Source organism: Pezoporus occidentalis, unplaced genomic scaffold (assembly GCF_034315485.1).
Source record: "Pezoporus occidentalis ecotype Australia unplaced genomic scaffold, CSIRO_AGI_Poc_V1 ctg13, whole genome shotgun sequence".
Classification (NCBI taxonomy): Eukaryota; Metazoa; Chordata; class Aves; order Psittaciformes; family Psittacidae; genus Pezoporus; species Pezoporus occidentalis.
This window is the reverse complement of record NW_026913103.1, coordinates 16,090,001-16,105,181: the sequence shown is the minus strand read 5'-3', so window position 1 is coordinate 16,105,181 and position 15,181 is coordinate 16,090,001. Positions and strand designations below refer to the sequence as shown.

The 15,181-nt window shown below is 41.2% G+C and overlaps 2 protein-coding genes and 1 long non-coding RNA gene across 8 annotated transcripts in view; 2 read left to right on the top strand and 1 right to left on the bottom strand.

Annotated features, from left to right (window-relative positions):
* LOC134158493 (uncharacterized) overlaps window positions 1–15,181 on the top strand; it is a 494,286-nt gene that overhangs the window by 118,409 nt on the left and 360,696 nt on the right. The window lies entirely within an intron of this gene.
* The window catches only part of GRIK2 (glutamate ionotropic receptor kainate type subunit 2), a 405,127-nt gene that overhangs the window by 83,860 nt on the left and 306,086 nt on the right, over window positions 1–15,181 (bottom strand). For all 6 annotated transcript variants that reach the window (XM_062608486.1, XM_062608483.1, XM_062608485.1 and 3 more), the window contains one exon: window positions 12,828–13,045. In XM_062608486.1, coding sequence (XP_062464470.1) covers window positions 12,828–13,045 — 218 coding nt within the window. The remainder of the gene's footprint in view (window positions 1–12,827; window positions 13,046–15,181) is intronic.
* LOC134158495 (uncharacterized) overlaps window positions 14,868–15,181 on the top strand; it is a 2,105-nt gene continuing 1,791 nt past the window's right edge. Inside the window, exon 1 of the long non-coding RNA XR_009962798.1 lies at window positions 14,868–15,001. This is a non-coding gene — a long non-coding RNA (uncharacterized LOC134158495). The remainder of the gene's footprint in view (window positions 15,002–15,181) is intronic.

Below are 15,181 nucleotides of genomic sequence, written 5' to 3'. Positions count from 1 at the left end.
TACCAATTATTTTTAAACATTATGCATATCAAAACATGGAGTCTGGGATTTAAAAATAAATAATTCTTCATTAGTCACAGTCAGTGAACACATGAGAAGCTCAGAAGTGGTGTTTCTTTTATTTTTGACTTGCAATAATTCTACCAACAAATTGATACGTACTGCTAAACTTCGTACTGGTTTATTTGAGGAATTCAGCTAAAGGCTCTATGTGTATACATGCCCATGTCCATATACTTGTACATACATACTTATTTGTTAAACAGAAAAACGTAATTTTTCTAATACAATGTTCAAAACCAGTTTGAAAAACACACTAAAATTACACTGGCTTTATACATGCCAATGCCAAAATCATTTAAACAAATTATTTATTCTTATTGTTACTTTTATGTGGGGGGATCTGTCACTTGTACTCCAGTTGCAAGCAGTGGGAAAGTTCCCCTATAATTCCTTTCTTCACCCTTAAGAGACTATTTCTGAGATTTTGCAATGTATAGGTAGAGCTTCATGCTATTATCTTTAACAACAGGCTCAGAATTTAGAAAAGGAAGGTAAATGCTAAGGATTGAATTATTGCCCTCCAGAATTTCCTGAAGGAAGTGATAAAAAATGGCTAGGGTAAAAAGCTGGGGCAGAGGACAGGAGTGAAAAGGGCCAGCATCATGGATCATTGTGGAGAAAAAGCAGTGAGGGATGAAATTGAAGATATCACAGAAAAGTACAGCTGGAGTATAAAAATGTATCCTGAAGAAAAGGGAAAAACCAGGCAAATGTAAGTGATGAATAGACTAGCCTACCAAATAATTCTGAGATGTGTGTCAGCTTTCCTGAATTAGTCCCCTATCTGCCTTTCACCAAGTGCTTTTGAAAATTATCCATTCCCTTCAAAGCTTCAGTTTCCTTATCAGCAAAATAAGGACATAAAATATACAACTTACACAAAGAGCTTAGAAGACCTTTAATTTGTGATACAGAAACAATGACAGTAATCTACTCTTATTACTTTTTTTTTTGACTATTTGGTATGCAAATGTTAAGTAACTGTAACTGAGAAAATTTTTATTATGGATGGTACTGTACCAAAATATCAAAAGAAAAAAATATTGATATTGAAAGGCACAGATATGAAAAATATATGAAAAAAAATTGTACCCAGCAACTTCATCAAGAAAATATTAAAACTGTAGACTACCTATAAGCATATGTGCTGTAGTAGTTTCTTTGTGTGTGAGGATAGACATCTGTGGTACAAATAGAAGCAGGGTTGAATTAACATTATTCTTCTCAATTTCAGAGCTGTCATTCAGCAAGAAAACAGACACAGGGATTTTGAGAAGAATAGACTAAGAGACCACAAAAATCAGAGGCAATGAAAAATCTGAGCTTTTTTATCTAATAACAGCTAGTGTGAAAAGAGTATTTTTCATTAAAACAATATTTTTTTTATTTTATTCCAAAGGAAGGAAGACAGGCTTCTGAAATTTGAAAATGGTCAATAGTGACAAAAGCATCCAAGAGAAAGATAGAGAAGCTCATAACTAAGAAAAACTCCTCACTTTGAGAAGCACCACAAACCTAGAAGCAGATATAGTTTGGAATCTACTTTCACATTTCTTTCCTTCTAATTCTTGTATAATACTAAGGTTTTATTTGTTGTTGCTAATGAAATGGCTCACAAGACCTCCCAGGCATGTAATAGACTTGTGAAATTACTTCCTTTCCATGATCAGACTAGATAAGCAGATCTTAAGAGAGAGCACTGAGAATTTCCTTAACTTTTTGGGTTATAAAAGGAGTTGTAATGTCATGTTTCTCAGTCCATGAGGAGGCATACAATGATCTGAAGGACCTAGTAAACCTCTGGAGACAACATTCTCGGTTTTCATCAAAACTATTTCACAGAGATGTTTGACCCTCATGGGTAATAGCATTTTCAACACACATTCCCCGTGCTCTCTGAGATTTTTACATTAGCAGGTTTTAATCTAGCAATTACTTTGTCTGATTCCCATTTATTTTCTCCTTCAAAAAATATACTTTTGTTTTAGTATCACACAGCTCTGGCTAGGTTCCAGAGTTTTTTTAAGACAGAATTCAATAGACTGCTATATAGATAATTTATGCAGAAATTACTGTCAGTTTCATGGGCAGCTACCAAGCTTCACTGTGATTGGAACTAATAACTATTACCAAGATATGATAATTTCATTTAACATTAGGAAACCATCTGGTGCCTTCATTTCTTGTTGTAGCACAATGCCATGGTTTTACTCAATCCACTCTCATTAAAACAAGACAAAGCAGTTAAAGAAAAACATACAGATAATAAATTTATCCTCTCAACCATTTTTGTGCAACACTCTTCCCCCCCAAACTCATACTCATAGATTTTTGAAGTGAGATGGGGCTACTAAAAAGTAATCTGAGCTCCTGTATAATGAATTCTATCTGTTTCACTTGGTAGCCTCTAAGTCAAAAGCATATGTTTGGGTTATGCTGTATCCATTTTCCTCACAGTTGCTGCATGTGATGGATGAGTCCAGCCAACTCTTAGATAAATTGTAGCACTTATGACTCTCACTCTTGAAGTTATATACCTTATTTCTAGTTTGAATTTTGCCTAATTTTGGCTTTGAAACACTGGATCTTATTATGCCTTTTTCTGCTAGACTGAACAGTCATTTCCTGTCAAAAGCCTCATTCCCATTAAGGCATTTAGAGACTATGATCAAGTCACCTCTTAATCTTATCTTCAGCAGATTAAACAGACTGATCTTTAGCCTCTAAGTACGTTTATTTCCAGACCTACAGTAGTTCCTTCACCTTCAATGAACTCTTTCCTATTTTATACATATTTTCAAAATGTGGTCAGCAGAACAGAACACAATAGTTCATTAAGTTTCTGTAATGTCATGTAAAATGGCAGTGTTACTTCCTACTTGAAATTTACTTGTCTATATATCAGAGAATATAATATACAACATTTAAACCTCTACTTTAACTTACTGGTAAAACATATTTTTTTTCTGAAAGGAATTTAAAATGTGACTATTGACCCTGGTTTTTTGCACACGATGCAGAAATGGGCAACTCTTCTGTCTTTTCTATCTATATTTTTCTATATTATCTACCTCCTGCGTCACTTCTGTAACTTAAGATATTTTTCTGTTAGGTTTTGTCTTCATCAGTTTCATATTCTTAAGTGATTTTTATATTATTATTTACTAGTAGTGTCTATGAGCTGCTCAACTTTAGTAGCACCCTTGAAGGCAATTCCATTTACAGTCTTACTTTAAAATATTTTCTTGCATTTTCTTTTTCTTCATGTAATAAATTATATTCCTGAAGCAATTTGGTCAGACAAAATAGAAGTATATTTTGGAAGCACACAAATACATATATACTATATTTACCAGAATGGTAATATTCTGTATTTTTGAAACTCAAACTCATTAGGTAAAATATCTAATTTTACCAGAAATTTAATGTAATAGGCTGTATAAAAATGTTTTGTTTTATCTTTCTTAGAATATTTAATTAAATAGTGTTGCAGAATGACTCTAAGAGCAGAACCATAGAGTTCTGGAGGACAGTGCAAGCAAGGCAGGGGGTGGCCCCCACAGGTGGCCGGAGACCGGACCTGGGAGGAGAATGTGGAGGAAGCTGTGGGGGCTAACCAATACTGTTATGCCAAGAAGGAGTGGCTGAATACCACTCCTATATATGTGTGAACTGCGTCACAAATAAACTAGAAGTTGCTTATTACCCATATTGGGTTGGCCTGTCTGCTTCTCCTCGCCGCTTACAAATGGCGCCCGAACAGGGACGCGAACTACAGGGCCCTGGTCGCTGGGGACCCGGATTACAGGGCCCCGACTAGCGGGGACCCGGATTACAGGGCCCCGAATAGCGGGGACCCGGATTACAGGGCCCCGACTAGCGGGGACCCAGGATACAAGGCCCCGGGTGACGGGGACCCGGATACAGGGCCCCGACTAGCGGGGACCCGGATTACAGGGCCCCGACTAGCGGGGACCCGGGATACAGGGCCCCGGCCGACAGGGACCCGGGATACAGGGCCCCGACTAGCGGGGACCCGGATACAGAGCCCCGGAATACAGGGCCCCGGTTTAACGGGGACCCGGGATACAGGGCCCCGGTCGACAGGGACCCGGATACAGGGCCCCGACTAGCGGGGACCCGGGATACAGGGCCCCGGTCGACGGGGACCCGGATACAGGGCCCCGACTAGCGGGGACCCGGGATACAGGGCCCCGGTCGACGGGGACCCGGAACGGCGAGTGAGCGGCGCCGGCGGCAGCGGCCGGGAAGCGCGGGCAATGCTGCTGCAGTGGCGTGATGGACCCGGGTGCTTGGACTAACCAAAAAAATCCGCTGCTGGGGCGAACCAGACACTGCTGCGTCGGGAGGCCGATCCGGAGACCGAGGTTACAGGACGACCCAGAAGAAGACGATCCGGAAAAGGCTGGCCATGAAAATGGACCGAAAGGTAGCCCTGGACTTATTACAGTGCTTTTTATAAAAGCGGGGAACTGAGCCCTGAACTTTTTACAGTGCTTTTTATAAAAGCGGGGAGTTGAGCCTGAGACTCCAAAGCAGCTAGCAGGTCGTCTGGCTGTAGGGAAGGCTAAGAGATGTTTTTTGCAGATCCTAATACAATATTTGAGGAGAGTGGCAAAAGTTTGGTGATGAACTATTTGACTCAGTGCTTAATGATAATAAAAAGGCAAAGAAACTCGGTAAACCACGGAGGGAAGTAATGAACTGTATAAAAAGATACAAGGCAGAAAAGAAAACTGCTGCGGTAGCAACGGAGAAACTAGGAACAGACGTTCCCGGTCGGTTGAAACCGGGGGAAGATTACAACTCGTTCCCCCCCCCCCAACTCGCGGGAGCACAGGTTTTCCCCCCCCCCCCGCCTTCCTTTTCTCCCCCTCCATCAGAAGGTGCCGTGGAGGAGGTGTAACCCCCTGCTCCCCCACCACCCCAGTTCCGAAAGTAGGGACTTTGAAAAGGACAGAGAAAGTATATTAGAAGGTATACGTATGGTAAAGGTCGAGGAATCCGAAAGAAAGAGGGCGGTGCCTCGGCACCGGATCGATTGCGGCGCCACTGTGAAGCACGCAGTAGAAAATAGGGATCATGCGCTAGCGGGAGATTTAAAGGAACTGCGAGCCTCTCCAACCCACTATGCCTTAGAGTGAAAAAAAAAAAAAAAAAAAAAAAAAATTTTTAACACAGTCACGGAGGAGCCAGGTCTGCAGATGGCTACATACCGAACGAGAGACATCTGGTAAGAAAGACACATCTGCAAGCAACGGAGACCCCGAGTTCGGCGCAGGATCAGCCCCCGAATCCCCTGAATCTGAGCCAGATTTATATCCTCTGCTTCCAGACCCTGACTCTTTGTCTCCCGGGTCGGTCTGCTCAGACTTACTGGCCCTGGAGACGCTCAGTTGTAACAATGGGTAACCAAATATGTGATCATTACTGGGGAATTTTCTGCAATGGGCATCTCTGCATATCCTGTGTTTACTACACAGCAGGGGGCTAAAGAGTGGGAAGCTCTTGATCTCAAAATAGTTAAGGAGGCCTGACAAACAGTGACCACGTATGCGTTAAAATCCTCTTATACTCAAGCTGTATATGTTATGATTTTGTCTTGCAATTGACAGGGGAGCCCATACAGTTTCTCTGTGATACTCATGTACTAGAAGTTGGTAAATATAAGTATGTCCAGGTTTCTATCAACCCTTGGAGACCTCTGTAGATACTGCTGGCCACTTCTTCCAGCACAGGCTGGCCACCTGTGTTGGAATGAATGCGCATTTTGGTCAGTATAAAAGCCCAAGCCTCATACGATGTGGGGGAGGCAGAGCCTCTGCGGGGACGCCCGCTAAGGTTGAGCCTGCCACCTCACACTGCAATGATGCTTCTCGGAGCTGGTTTGCTGTTAGTCTCCACAGGGTCCTTGTGCCACGTTCTGTACGTGGGACTGTAGTGGGAGTAATGATGGCTTTCGCAGGGACCAAAAAAAAAAAAAAAAGAGGGGGGAGAGAGAGTAATGATATTACATTTAACTTTAACCTGTCTACTTCTGAAGAACTGATAACCTGCGGGAGGGGGTATATTTGTGCCCTCCTGCCTACAGGTCCATGGCGACTGTCTGCAAAGTTTGTGAAGCCCTGCCATGAGCTGGACAGACGAATGGATAAACCTGATGCCTCAGCTACAGGAGCTGACTGTGATTACCCCAAGCAGAATGAGATAGAGGAAGAGAAAGAACAAATAACTGCAAAACATCACTTGGGGGCAGTTGAAAAGTAACATCCTGAACATGTGTGCTTGTAAAGTAGCTATTATTAGAGGTTGTGATTTTGTGTATAAAACCACCTGTATTTACTAGCTAGTTGCTAATAAGAAACTGCACCTTGTATTGTATAGATTTGTCACTTGTAAAAGAGATGTTAGAGTATGGAAATTTGCAGTAGCTGCTAGAAAATGCTAAGGCAAAAGCTAGAAAAATTTTAATACATTGGTAGTGTTATAAAGCAGGTGATGGAACAAATTAAGAGGGGTGGAGAATTCCACTGGTAAGAAATTCCTTTGGCTAGTCCTTCACTGCCATCAGCATTTTCAACATGCTGCTGCACCCTGTAATAGTTACTCTGCTAATGCAAATTTGTGTGCGCCTTGCTGTAGTAGCGACTTGTTACTGGATAAAACAAAAGGGGGGAGATGTGGAGACAGTGTTCTCACAGGAGAATGCATAATTGGTACATAAACTTTGAATAGTCCTGAAAGATACAGCAAGGCCATGAGAGGCCTGAAGAAGCTTAAGCAAGCAAGATAAGAGGCTGGAATTCACCAAGTTAATGAGAACTGTGGACTGTTGGCAAGCTTTCAAGGTTGAGTTCTCACACCTGTGTTTAACCAATTATATGTTATTGTCACTAAGGGTCTTCAAAACATGTATCCAATCATAATATGCCAAATCACTGTAAGTGCTTCAGCCGGAGCCTTGGCTCAACTAAGCAGACTGGGTTGCTGAGTTGCTAAGCAGACAATTCTACATCGAAGGCAATTTCTGATTTGTTTTAATGTTGACTCTGTGAGACATGCAACACTGCAGAACCTTTTGTTGTTGGAACAGGGACATGGATGTGAAGAGTTTGATGGAATGTGTTGTATGAGTCTCTCTGATTATGCTAATTTGATGCATGCACAGCTCAGAACCCTGGCTCAGCTTACCCAGCAATAGTAAATGAGCAATATCCTAAGAATAACTAGATGGTTGTCTTCACGGGGCAGTACAGGTTGAGTCAAACACTGCTGTTTGAAGAATTGCACTTACGTATCATTGTTAGGTTAATCATCGTAGCTATTAGACTTGTTTATAGTTGCGTGATAAAACAGGTGAACAGAATAACCCATAATGCCTTGCTTGCACAAAGAAAAAGGGGGAAATTGTTGCAGAATGACTCTAAGAACAGAACCATAGAGTTCTGGAGGACTGTGCAAGCAAGGCAGGGGGTGGCCCCCACAGGTGGCCGGAGACCGGACTTGGGAGGAGAATGTGGAGGAAGCTGTGGGGGCTAGCCAATACTGTTATGCCAAGAAGGAGTGGCTGAATACCACTCCTATATATGTGTGAACTGCGTCACAAATAAAGTAGAAGTTGCTTATCACCCGTATTGGGTTGGCCTGTCTGCTTCTCCTCGCCGCTTACAAAATAGTATTTCTTACACAGGTAGCTGTAACAAATAGCATTTACATCAAGCAAATTCTAAATTCCACCTGGAAGTTGCTTCAGACACTGAATTAATCAAATGAGATTATATAGTTTCTATTTACTTTTCTTTTGAAGCATGATTTTCACTTACTGGCTGAACTACAAGAACAGTTGTAGCTACTTCTAATACTGAAGTTTAGATCCATTAGGTAAACAATATAAATTAATTTACATACTTCTAGATAAGATGGTACATGTCAGTAAAATATATGAAATCATTTGGTTGCTACCTGGAACAGGAGTTCTTAACTATTAGTACATTCTCACATCACAAAACACTTACAAAACATGATCTGTTCAGACATAAAGCCCAGAAAATGTTCCACAAAATAAACCTTAATTTGACCTTAAATATGTCAACTGAATAAACAAATCCTTCGTTTTGTTCTGATTTCTTTTTTATTCACAGTGAAGAAGAATTTGTTAATGTACTACAAACAATACTAATGTATGTGATCTGACACAGTAACTTTGTTGTGTGTAAGTCTAGGTTATTCCAACTGCAAACAAAAATCTTCAATGCAGGATGTGCAATTGCTATTTCATTAGAACTAGCTTCTCTCTAGCTATTGGATATAATATACTAGGTAAACACAAAATATAAATAGAAACAGAAGAAAGCAGAAAGAAAGACTTGTGCACAAAAGGGAGCAGCATAGGGAACAAAAAAGAAGAATTAGAGATGTATGCATGTCTATGGGGGTATGATATAATAGGCATTACAGAAACATGGTGGGATGGCTCCTATGACTGGAGTGTTGGAATGGAAGGTTACAGGCTCTTTAGAAAAGACAGGCCTGGCAGACGGAGAGTTGTTGCTTATGTTATGGATAGGCTGGAGAGTATGGAACTCTGTCTGGGAACAGGTGAGCAGTCAACAGAGAGTTTGTGGGTCAGGGTTAAAGGGAGAACAGCTATGGGGGACATTATTGTGGGGATCTATTTCAGAACACCTGACCAAGAGGACACTGTGAATGAAGCACTCTATAGACACAGGAACAGCCTCATGCTCACAGGCCCTTTTTCTCATGGGGGACTCCAACCACTCTGGTATCTGTTGGAGCAATGTTACGGCCCGTCACAAGCAATGCAGGAGGTTACTCGATGGTGTGGAAGAAAACTTCCTTCTGCAGGTAACAGAGGAGCCGACAAGGAGAGGTGCCATGCCTGACCTCGTGCTTACCAGCAGAGAGGGTCTGGTGGGAAACATGAAGCTCCAGGACAGCCTTGGTTATAGCAATCATGAGATGGTCGAATTTGAGATCCTCAGGACAGTGAGAAGAGCGTGCAGCAAGCTCACTGCCCTGGACTTCAAAAGAGCAGACATTGGTCTCCTCAGGAACCTGCTTAGTAAGGTACCATGGGATATAGCCCTAGAGGGCAGGGGGGCCGAAGACTGTTGGTTGATATTCAAGGATCACCTGCTACAAGCTCAGGAGTGTTGCACCACAACTAGAAAGAAGTGCAGCAGGAGGGCCAGGAGACCTCCTTGGATGGATAAGGAGCTGTTGAGGAAAATTGAAAAGAAAAAAGAGGCTTGTGAAAGGTGGAAGCAAGGACAGGAGGCCTGGGAAGAATACAGGGATGTTGTCCGGGAAGCTAGGGACCAGGTTAGGAAAGGTAAGGCCCAGTTAGAATTAAACTTGGCTACGGACATAAAAGATAACAGGAAGGGATTCTGTAGGTAAGTAGTGAATAAAAGACAGACTAGGGACAAGTTAGGCCCCTTCTGGAAGCTATGAGGAGAACTGGCTACCCTGGATTTGGAGAAGGCTGAGGTTCTGGATGACTTCTTTGCCTCGGTCTTCACTGGAAAAGGCTCTGACCACACAATCCAAGACTTGGAGGGCAGACATAGGGACTGTGAGAATAAAGACCCTAGGCCCACTGTAGGAGAGGATCTGGTTAGAGACCATCTCAAGAACCTGAATGTACACAAGTCCATGGGACCTGATGAAATCCATCCGTGGGCCCTGAAGGAGCTGGCAAATGAAGTTCTGAAGCTGCTGGACATAATATTTGAGGAATCATGGCAGTCGGGTGAAGTTCCCAACAGGAATGGAAAAAGGGAAATATAACCCCCATTTTCAAGAAGGGGAAAATGGATGACTCGGGGAATTACAGACCAGTCAGTCTCACCTCTGTGTCTGGCAAAATCTTGGAGCAGATTCTCCTGGAAGACATACAAGGAACACAAAAAATGCCAAGGTGCTTGGTGACAGCCAGCATGGCTTCACTAAGGGGAAATCCTGCCTGACCAATTTGGTGGCCTTCTATGATGGAGCTACGGAACTGGTGGAAAGGGGTAGAGCAGTTGATGTCATCTACCTGGACTTGTGTAAAGCGTTCGACACTGTCCCACATGACATGCTTGTCTCTAAATTGGAGAGACATCAATTTGACAGATGGACCACTCAGCGCATAAAGAACTGGCTGGATGGCCACTCACAAAGAGTTGTGGTCAATGGCTCAGTGTCCAGCTGGAGACCAGTAACGAGCGGTGTCCCTTAGGGACCAGTGTTGGGACCGGTCTTGTTCAACATTTTTGTTGCTGACATGGACAGTGGGATTGAGTGAGCCCTCAGCAAGTTTGCTGATGACACCAAGCTTTGGGGTTTGGTTGATACGCTGGAGGGAAAGGATGCCATCCTTGACACACTTGTAAATTGGGCTGATGCCAGCCTCATGAAGTTTAACCATAACAAGTGCAAGGTCCTACACCGGGGTCAGAGCAATCCCAGGCACAGCTACAGGTTGGGCAGAGAAGAGATTCAGAGCAGCCCTGCGGAGAAGGAGTTGGGGGTTCTGGTCGATGAAAAAATGAACATGAGCTGGCAGTGTGCACTCGTGACCCAGAAAGCCAACTGTATCCTGGGCTGATTCAAAAGGAACGTGACCAGCAGGTCGAAGGAGGTGATCTTTCCACTCTACTCTGCTCTCGTGAGACCTCACTTGGAGGACTGTGTGCAGTTCTGGTGTCCTCAACATAAAAAGGACATGGAACTCATTGGAACAAGTCCAGAGAAGGGCCATGAGGATGATCAGGGACTGGAGCTCCTCCCATATGAAGATAGGCTGAGAAAGTTGGGGCTGTTCAGCCTGGAGAAGAGAAGGCTGCATAGAGACCTCATAGCAGCCTTACAGTATCTGAAGGGAGCCTATAGGGGTGCTGGGGATGGACTATTCATTAGTGACTGTAGTGATAGGACAAGGGGTAATGGTTTAACACTTAAACAGGGGATGTTTAGATTGGATATAGGGAAGAAATTAATTACTGTGAGGGTGGTAAGGCACTGGAATGGGTTGCCCAAGGAAGTTGTGAGTACTCCATCCCTGGCGGTGTTCAAGGCCAGGTTGGACAGAGCCTTGGATGGCACATTTTAGTTGTGAGGTGTCCCTGCCCATGGCAGGGGGGTTGGAAATAGATGATCTAGAGGTCCTTTCCAACCCTAACTATTCTATGATTCTATGATTCAGTATATCCATATGCAAAGAGGAAAACATCCAGAGAAGGAGAAATATTCTGTGTGCTTAAAACCCCCACAGATTATACAGATATAAAAAAAGGAAAAAGAATAAATAAGAGAGAAAACTAAGGGTGGGGAGAAGGAAAAATAGATATTAAGAAGATACAGAGAAAAGTGGTTCTGGCAACAAGACAGAAACACTCTACTAATTTAAAGTTGCTTCCTGATATTTCAGAATCCACAGTTGACGTAAAAAATAGAAAAAGTTCAATGGTTTTTAACAAACAAAAATGAAATTGAAGTTTTGGAGTGTTTTCTGGTAACTCAATAAATCTCCTTGTGGCCTTAAAATAATAAATAAATAATTTAAGCTCTTTTAAAAACCTCTGTCTTCAAAATTTCGATGTTGTTTCTTTTAACTGCCTCACATATTTCCTGACATCAAGAGACCTCTAACAGATTAGTTACTTCTATTAAGTTCATCCTTTTCCAACATGTATTCTGGAGAAAATACTCAGAACCTTCCCAATGCTATACATTTGCAGCAGTATGCTATAGGTTAAGCAGCCTAAAGCAATCCAATACACAGAAGTTGAATTGATTTGGATGACATGTTTTAGTGTGAAGTGTCCCTGCCCATGGCAGTGGGGTTGGAACTAGATAATCTTAAGGTCCTTTCCAACCCTAACTATTCTATGATTCTATGATCCTATGATTTTTATTTCCAAGCAGAAGCTGAATCCATATAACTTTTATAAAAAATGGAAACTATGTATACACTTCGATTAGCTGTAAGGCAGTAAGATTAAATAGTGACTATTTAGCCTTGATAGCTAAACAGATTTTATACTGTCTGAATTTGATGAGAGGAACTGATAACACATAACACATTCTTCAATTTATGTACCAGTTTACAAGTTACCTTGGATCTCAACTTGTCTAATTTCAAATGCCAGTGTAATGGACACAGTAAAGCTTTAGGTGACCGCATAATAGCTCAAAAATACCCCCCAGAATACACTAGCTAGAAGTCTTCAAAATGTACCAAAGATCAGACAAATATTGGTAAACACCTCCTTGTTTGGAAGATTTGAGACACCTCTGTGTTATTAGACATGAGTTTGGGAACAAACCATTCTCTCTCTTTTCATGCATACATCTAATTTGTCGCCACTTAAATGACTGATGAAGTTAGAGAAGATTCCTCTCTAATTCAGCAGCATATTTCAGTATATTAAAAATGGTATTATTTTAGTATCAGATTAAAAGGACTAGACAAGCTGGCAGAATCTGAGCTTTTTTATGTGAACCCCAAATTTCATTCAAAAGATTCTCAAAAATACGAAGCCCTAAACATTTTTCTCAGCCCAGTAGCTAAAATTCTTAATGTAGTCCGTTTGCTTAAAAAAAAAAATCCTCAAAAAGTGATTTTCAGCTGCTTTTGATGTCAGCAAGAACCGTATCTGTTGCTTCTTAGCAATGTGTACAAGTCACCCCTCTGCAATTGGACACAGCATCTTTTCAAAAAAGAATATAAAGCTTACCTTGAAGAAAGTCATGGTTGCTCCATCTTCAACTGTCCCATACTCTATCTTTGTCTGCTTGGCCAAATCATCAGCAGAATCAATAGGGGATTCCATACGTTCGACTGTCAGAAAGGCGGCTAGGTTAGCAGTATACGAAGAAATGATGATAAGTGTGAAAAACCACCAAATGCCTCCCACTATCCTGGTGGAGAGGGCTTTGGGCATGAGCTCTGAACCTAATGAAAACCAGGGGAGAAAAGTGAAACCAATGCACAGACAATAATAAGTGTTCAGCACTTTTTGCCACAGTGGGGAGGTGGAATCACGGTGCAAAATAATCTTTAGCCTACAGGCTTACATATACTGCTTGTACAAACACACACAACTGAAATGAAAAATAAGGATTGATTACACTTATAAAGACAGACCTTTTTAGGGCTGTGGGAATCAAAACATAGAAATGGGAGATTCAATGATCAGTGCCTCTTAAAATTTATAAGAATATACATATCAACATTAAAAAAAGCAGTTACTTGAACTGGCTTTCCAGAAAAATTGTGAATGCTCCCTCTGGCAATGTTCAAGGCCAGGCTGGCTGGAGTCTTTGGTGACATGGTTTAGTGCAAGGTGGCCCTGCCCATGGCAGCAGGGTGGGAACTAGGTAATCTTAAGGTCCTTTCCAACTGTAACTATTCTATGATTCCATGTTTCTATGATTCTATGAAAAATCTTGTCTGGATTGAGCCTCTTAAGTTAATATTGAAGTATTTGTATAGTTCTTCATCATCAAGACACTATACAAATATTAAGTACTTAGTAAAAAGTCACTTAAGTAAGTAAAAGCTACTGATGAGAGGACCAGGTACAGAACAAAACTATTTAGTATCTGAAATACGAATTCCGAAATCTTTTATAAATATGCTTTGGACTTTTGCCATTAACATTGCTGTAAAGGTTTGCCCATTAACTGCTTATATAAAAAAAAACATCTCCCATCTCTACAGGTAGCCCCACAATTACAGATAAACATGGGTGGCTATGCCAAACACTTAATTTGATAGAGCAACAATGAAAAAATTAGACTGCTAAGCATAAACTAGATAAAGATAGATTATAATGCATTGCTGGAGTTGCCTGCTCATGGCACTAAAGAACGGAGGGGAGAGACAGCTACTGTATAATAATTTGCATAATTATTAACTCTAATTTAGAGTCTAATGAGACAATCTGAAGCACATAAACTCCTCTTGTGCCTAATTACTAAAAACAGGAAAAAATAAAATTCAATGGAATTTACAACCGCAAATATTTATCATAAATGAGCATGCATGGATTTTTTTCTGTAACATTTTAACTGAATTGAATGAAATTTCTGATAATGTTGAATAAACAATTTCAAGCTTCACAGTAAGAACTTTACATAAGATCTTTAAGAAGTAGCTGGAAACTTGCTTTCAAAAAAACAGTTTCACCATATCCAGTATATATACCAAAATGATCCTTTTTTGTTAATTGCTTAATATGTTTGATTTTAAATCTCCTGGGTAAAATGGAATGAAGGCAAGATGGACTATTTTATTTCTGTTAAATTTTAGTATTTATATTTAATTGTTTAAGGAACTGGTCCAGCAAGGTAACACATCTTCAAATAAATGAAAGATTATGCCAAACTTCCAAAGTCAATGCCAAAAAAAGAACAGAAGAAGAGAGAGGGGGAACAAAAGAAAAGGAAAAAAGAAGTGGTATCATAACTGGACTATCGTATTCAAAAACAGCCCATCTTACCCTGCAGTTCATCTTACCCTTGCTGTTTCAAACAAAAAAAGCTGACAGACTTGGACATGACAGCCAACTCCAGCGCCAGACTCTGCCTAGAATTCTGCAAGGAAAAAAGTAAAAAAGTACCTTTCTGATGTAGTTGCTCCTAGGCCCTGTTAGTCAGACACTTAGACACCATAACACTAACAGATTTCCCAATATAGCCCACCATCATCAGCTCTTAAATTGTTCTTGTTTCATTTAAAAAGCAATACCAGTAAAGTCAGATAGGACTAGGAAGAAAAGAAGATTGGAAACATTTGCCACAGTTGCCCCAATTACCACAAGTTCATACCTTACCAAGGACTGAAAACGAGTGTCACCTAGGCCTGTGAAACAGAGCCTGGTTAGGGGCTGACTGTCATGTACCCAAGGTAACGTCATGTCCAGCACTATATCCCACAGTTTCCTGGGAGTGAGGGGTGTCAGCAAGACATGTATGAGTTCCCTCTATCATGTATCCTCCAGCACTAAGCAAACGTTTTGTAAAGAAGCAGCACTTAATAAGTTAATGTAAGTATAGGCCCAAGCACTATTATATTGTTTTTAATGGA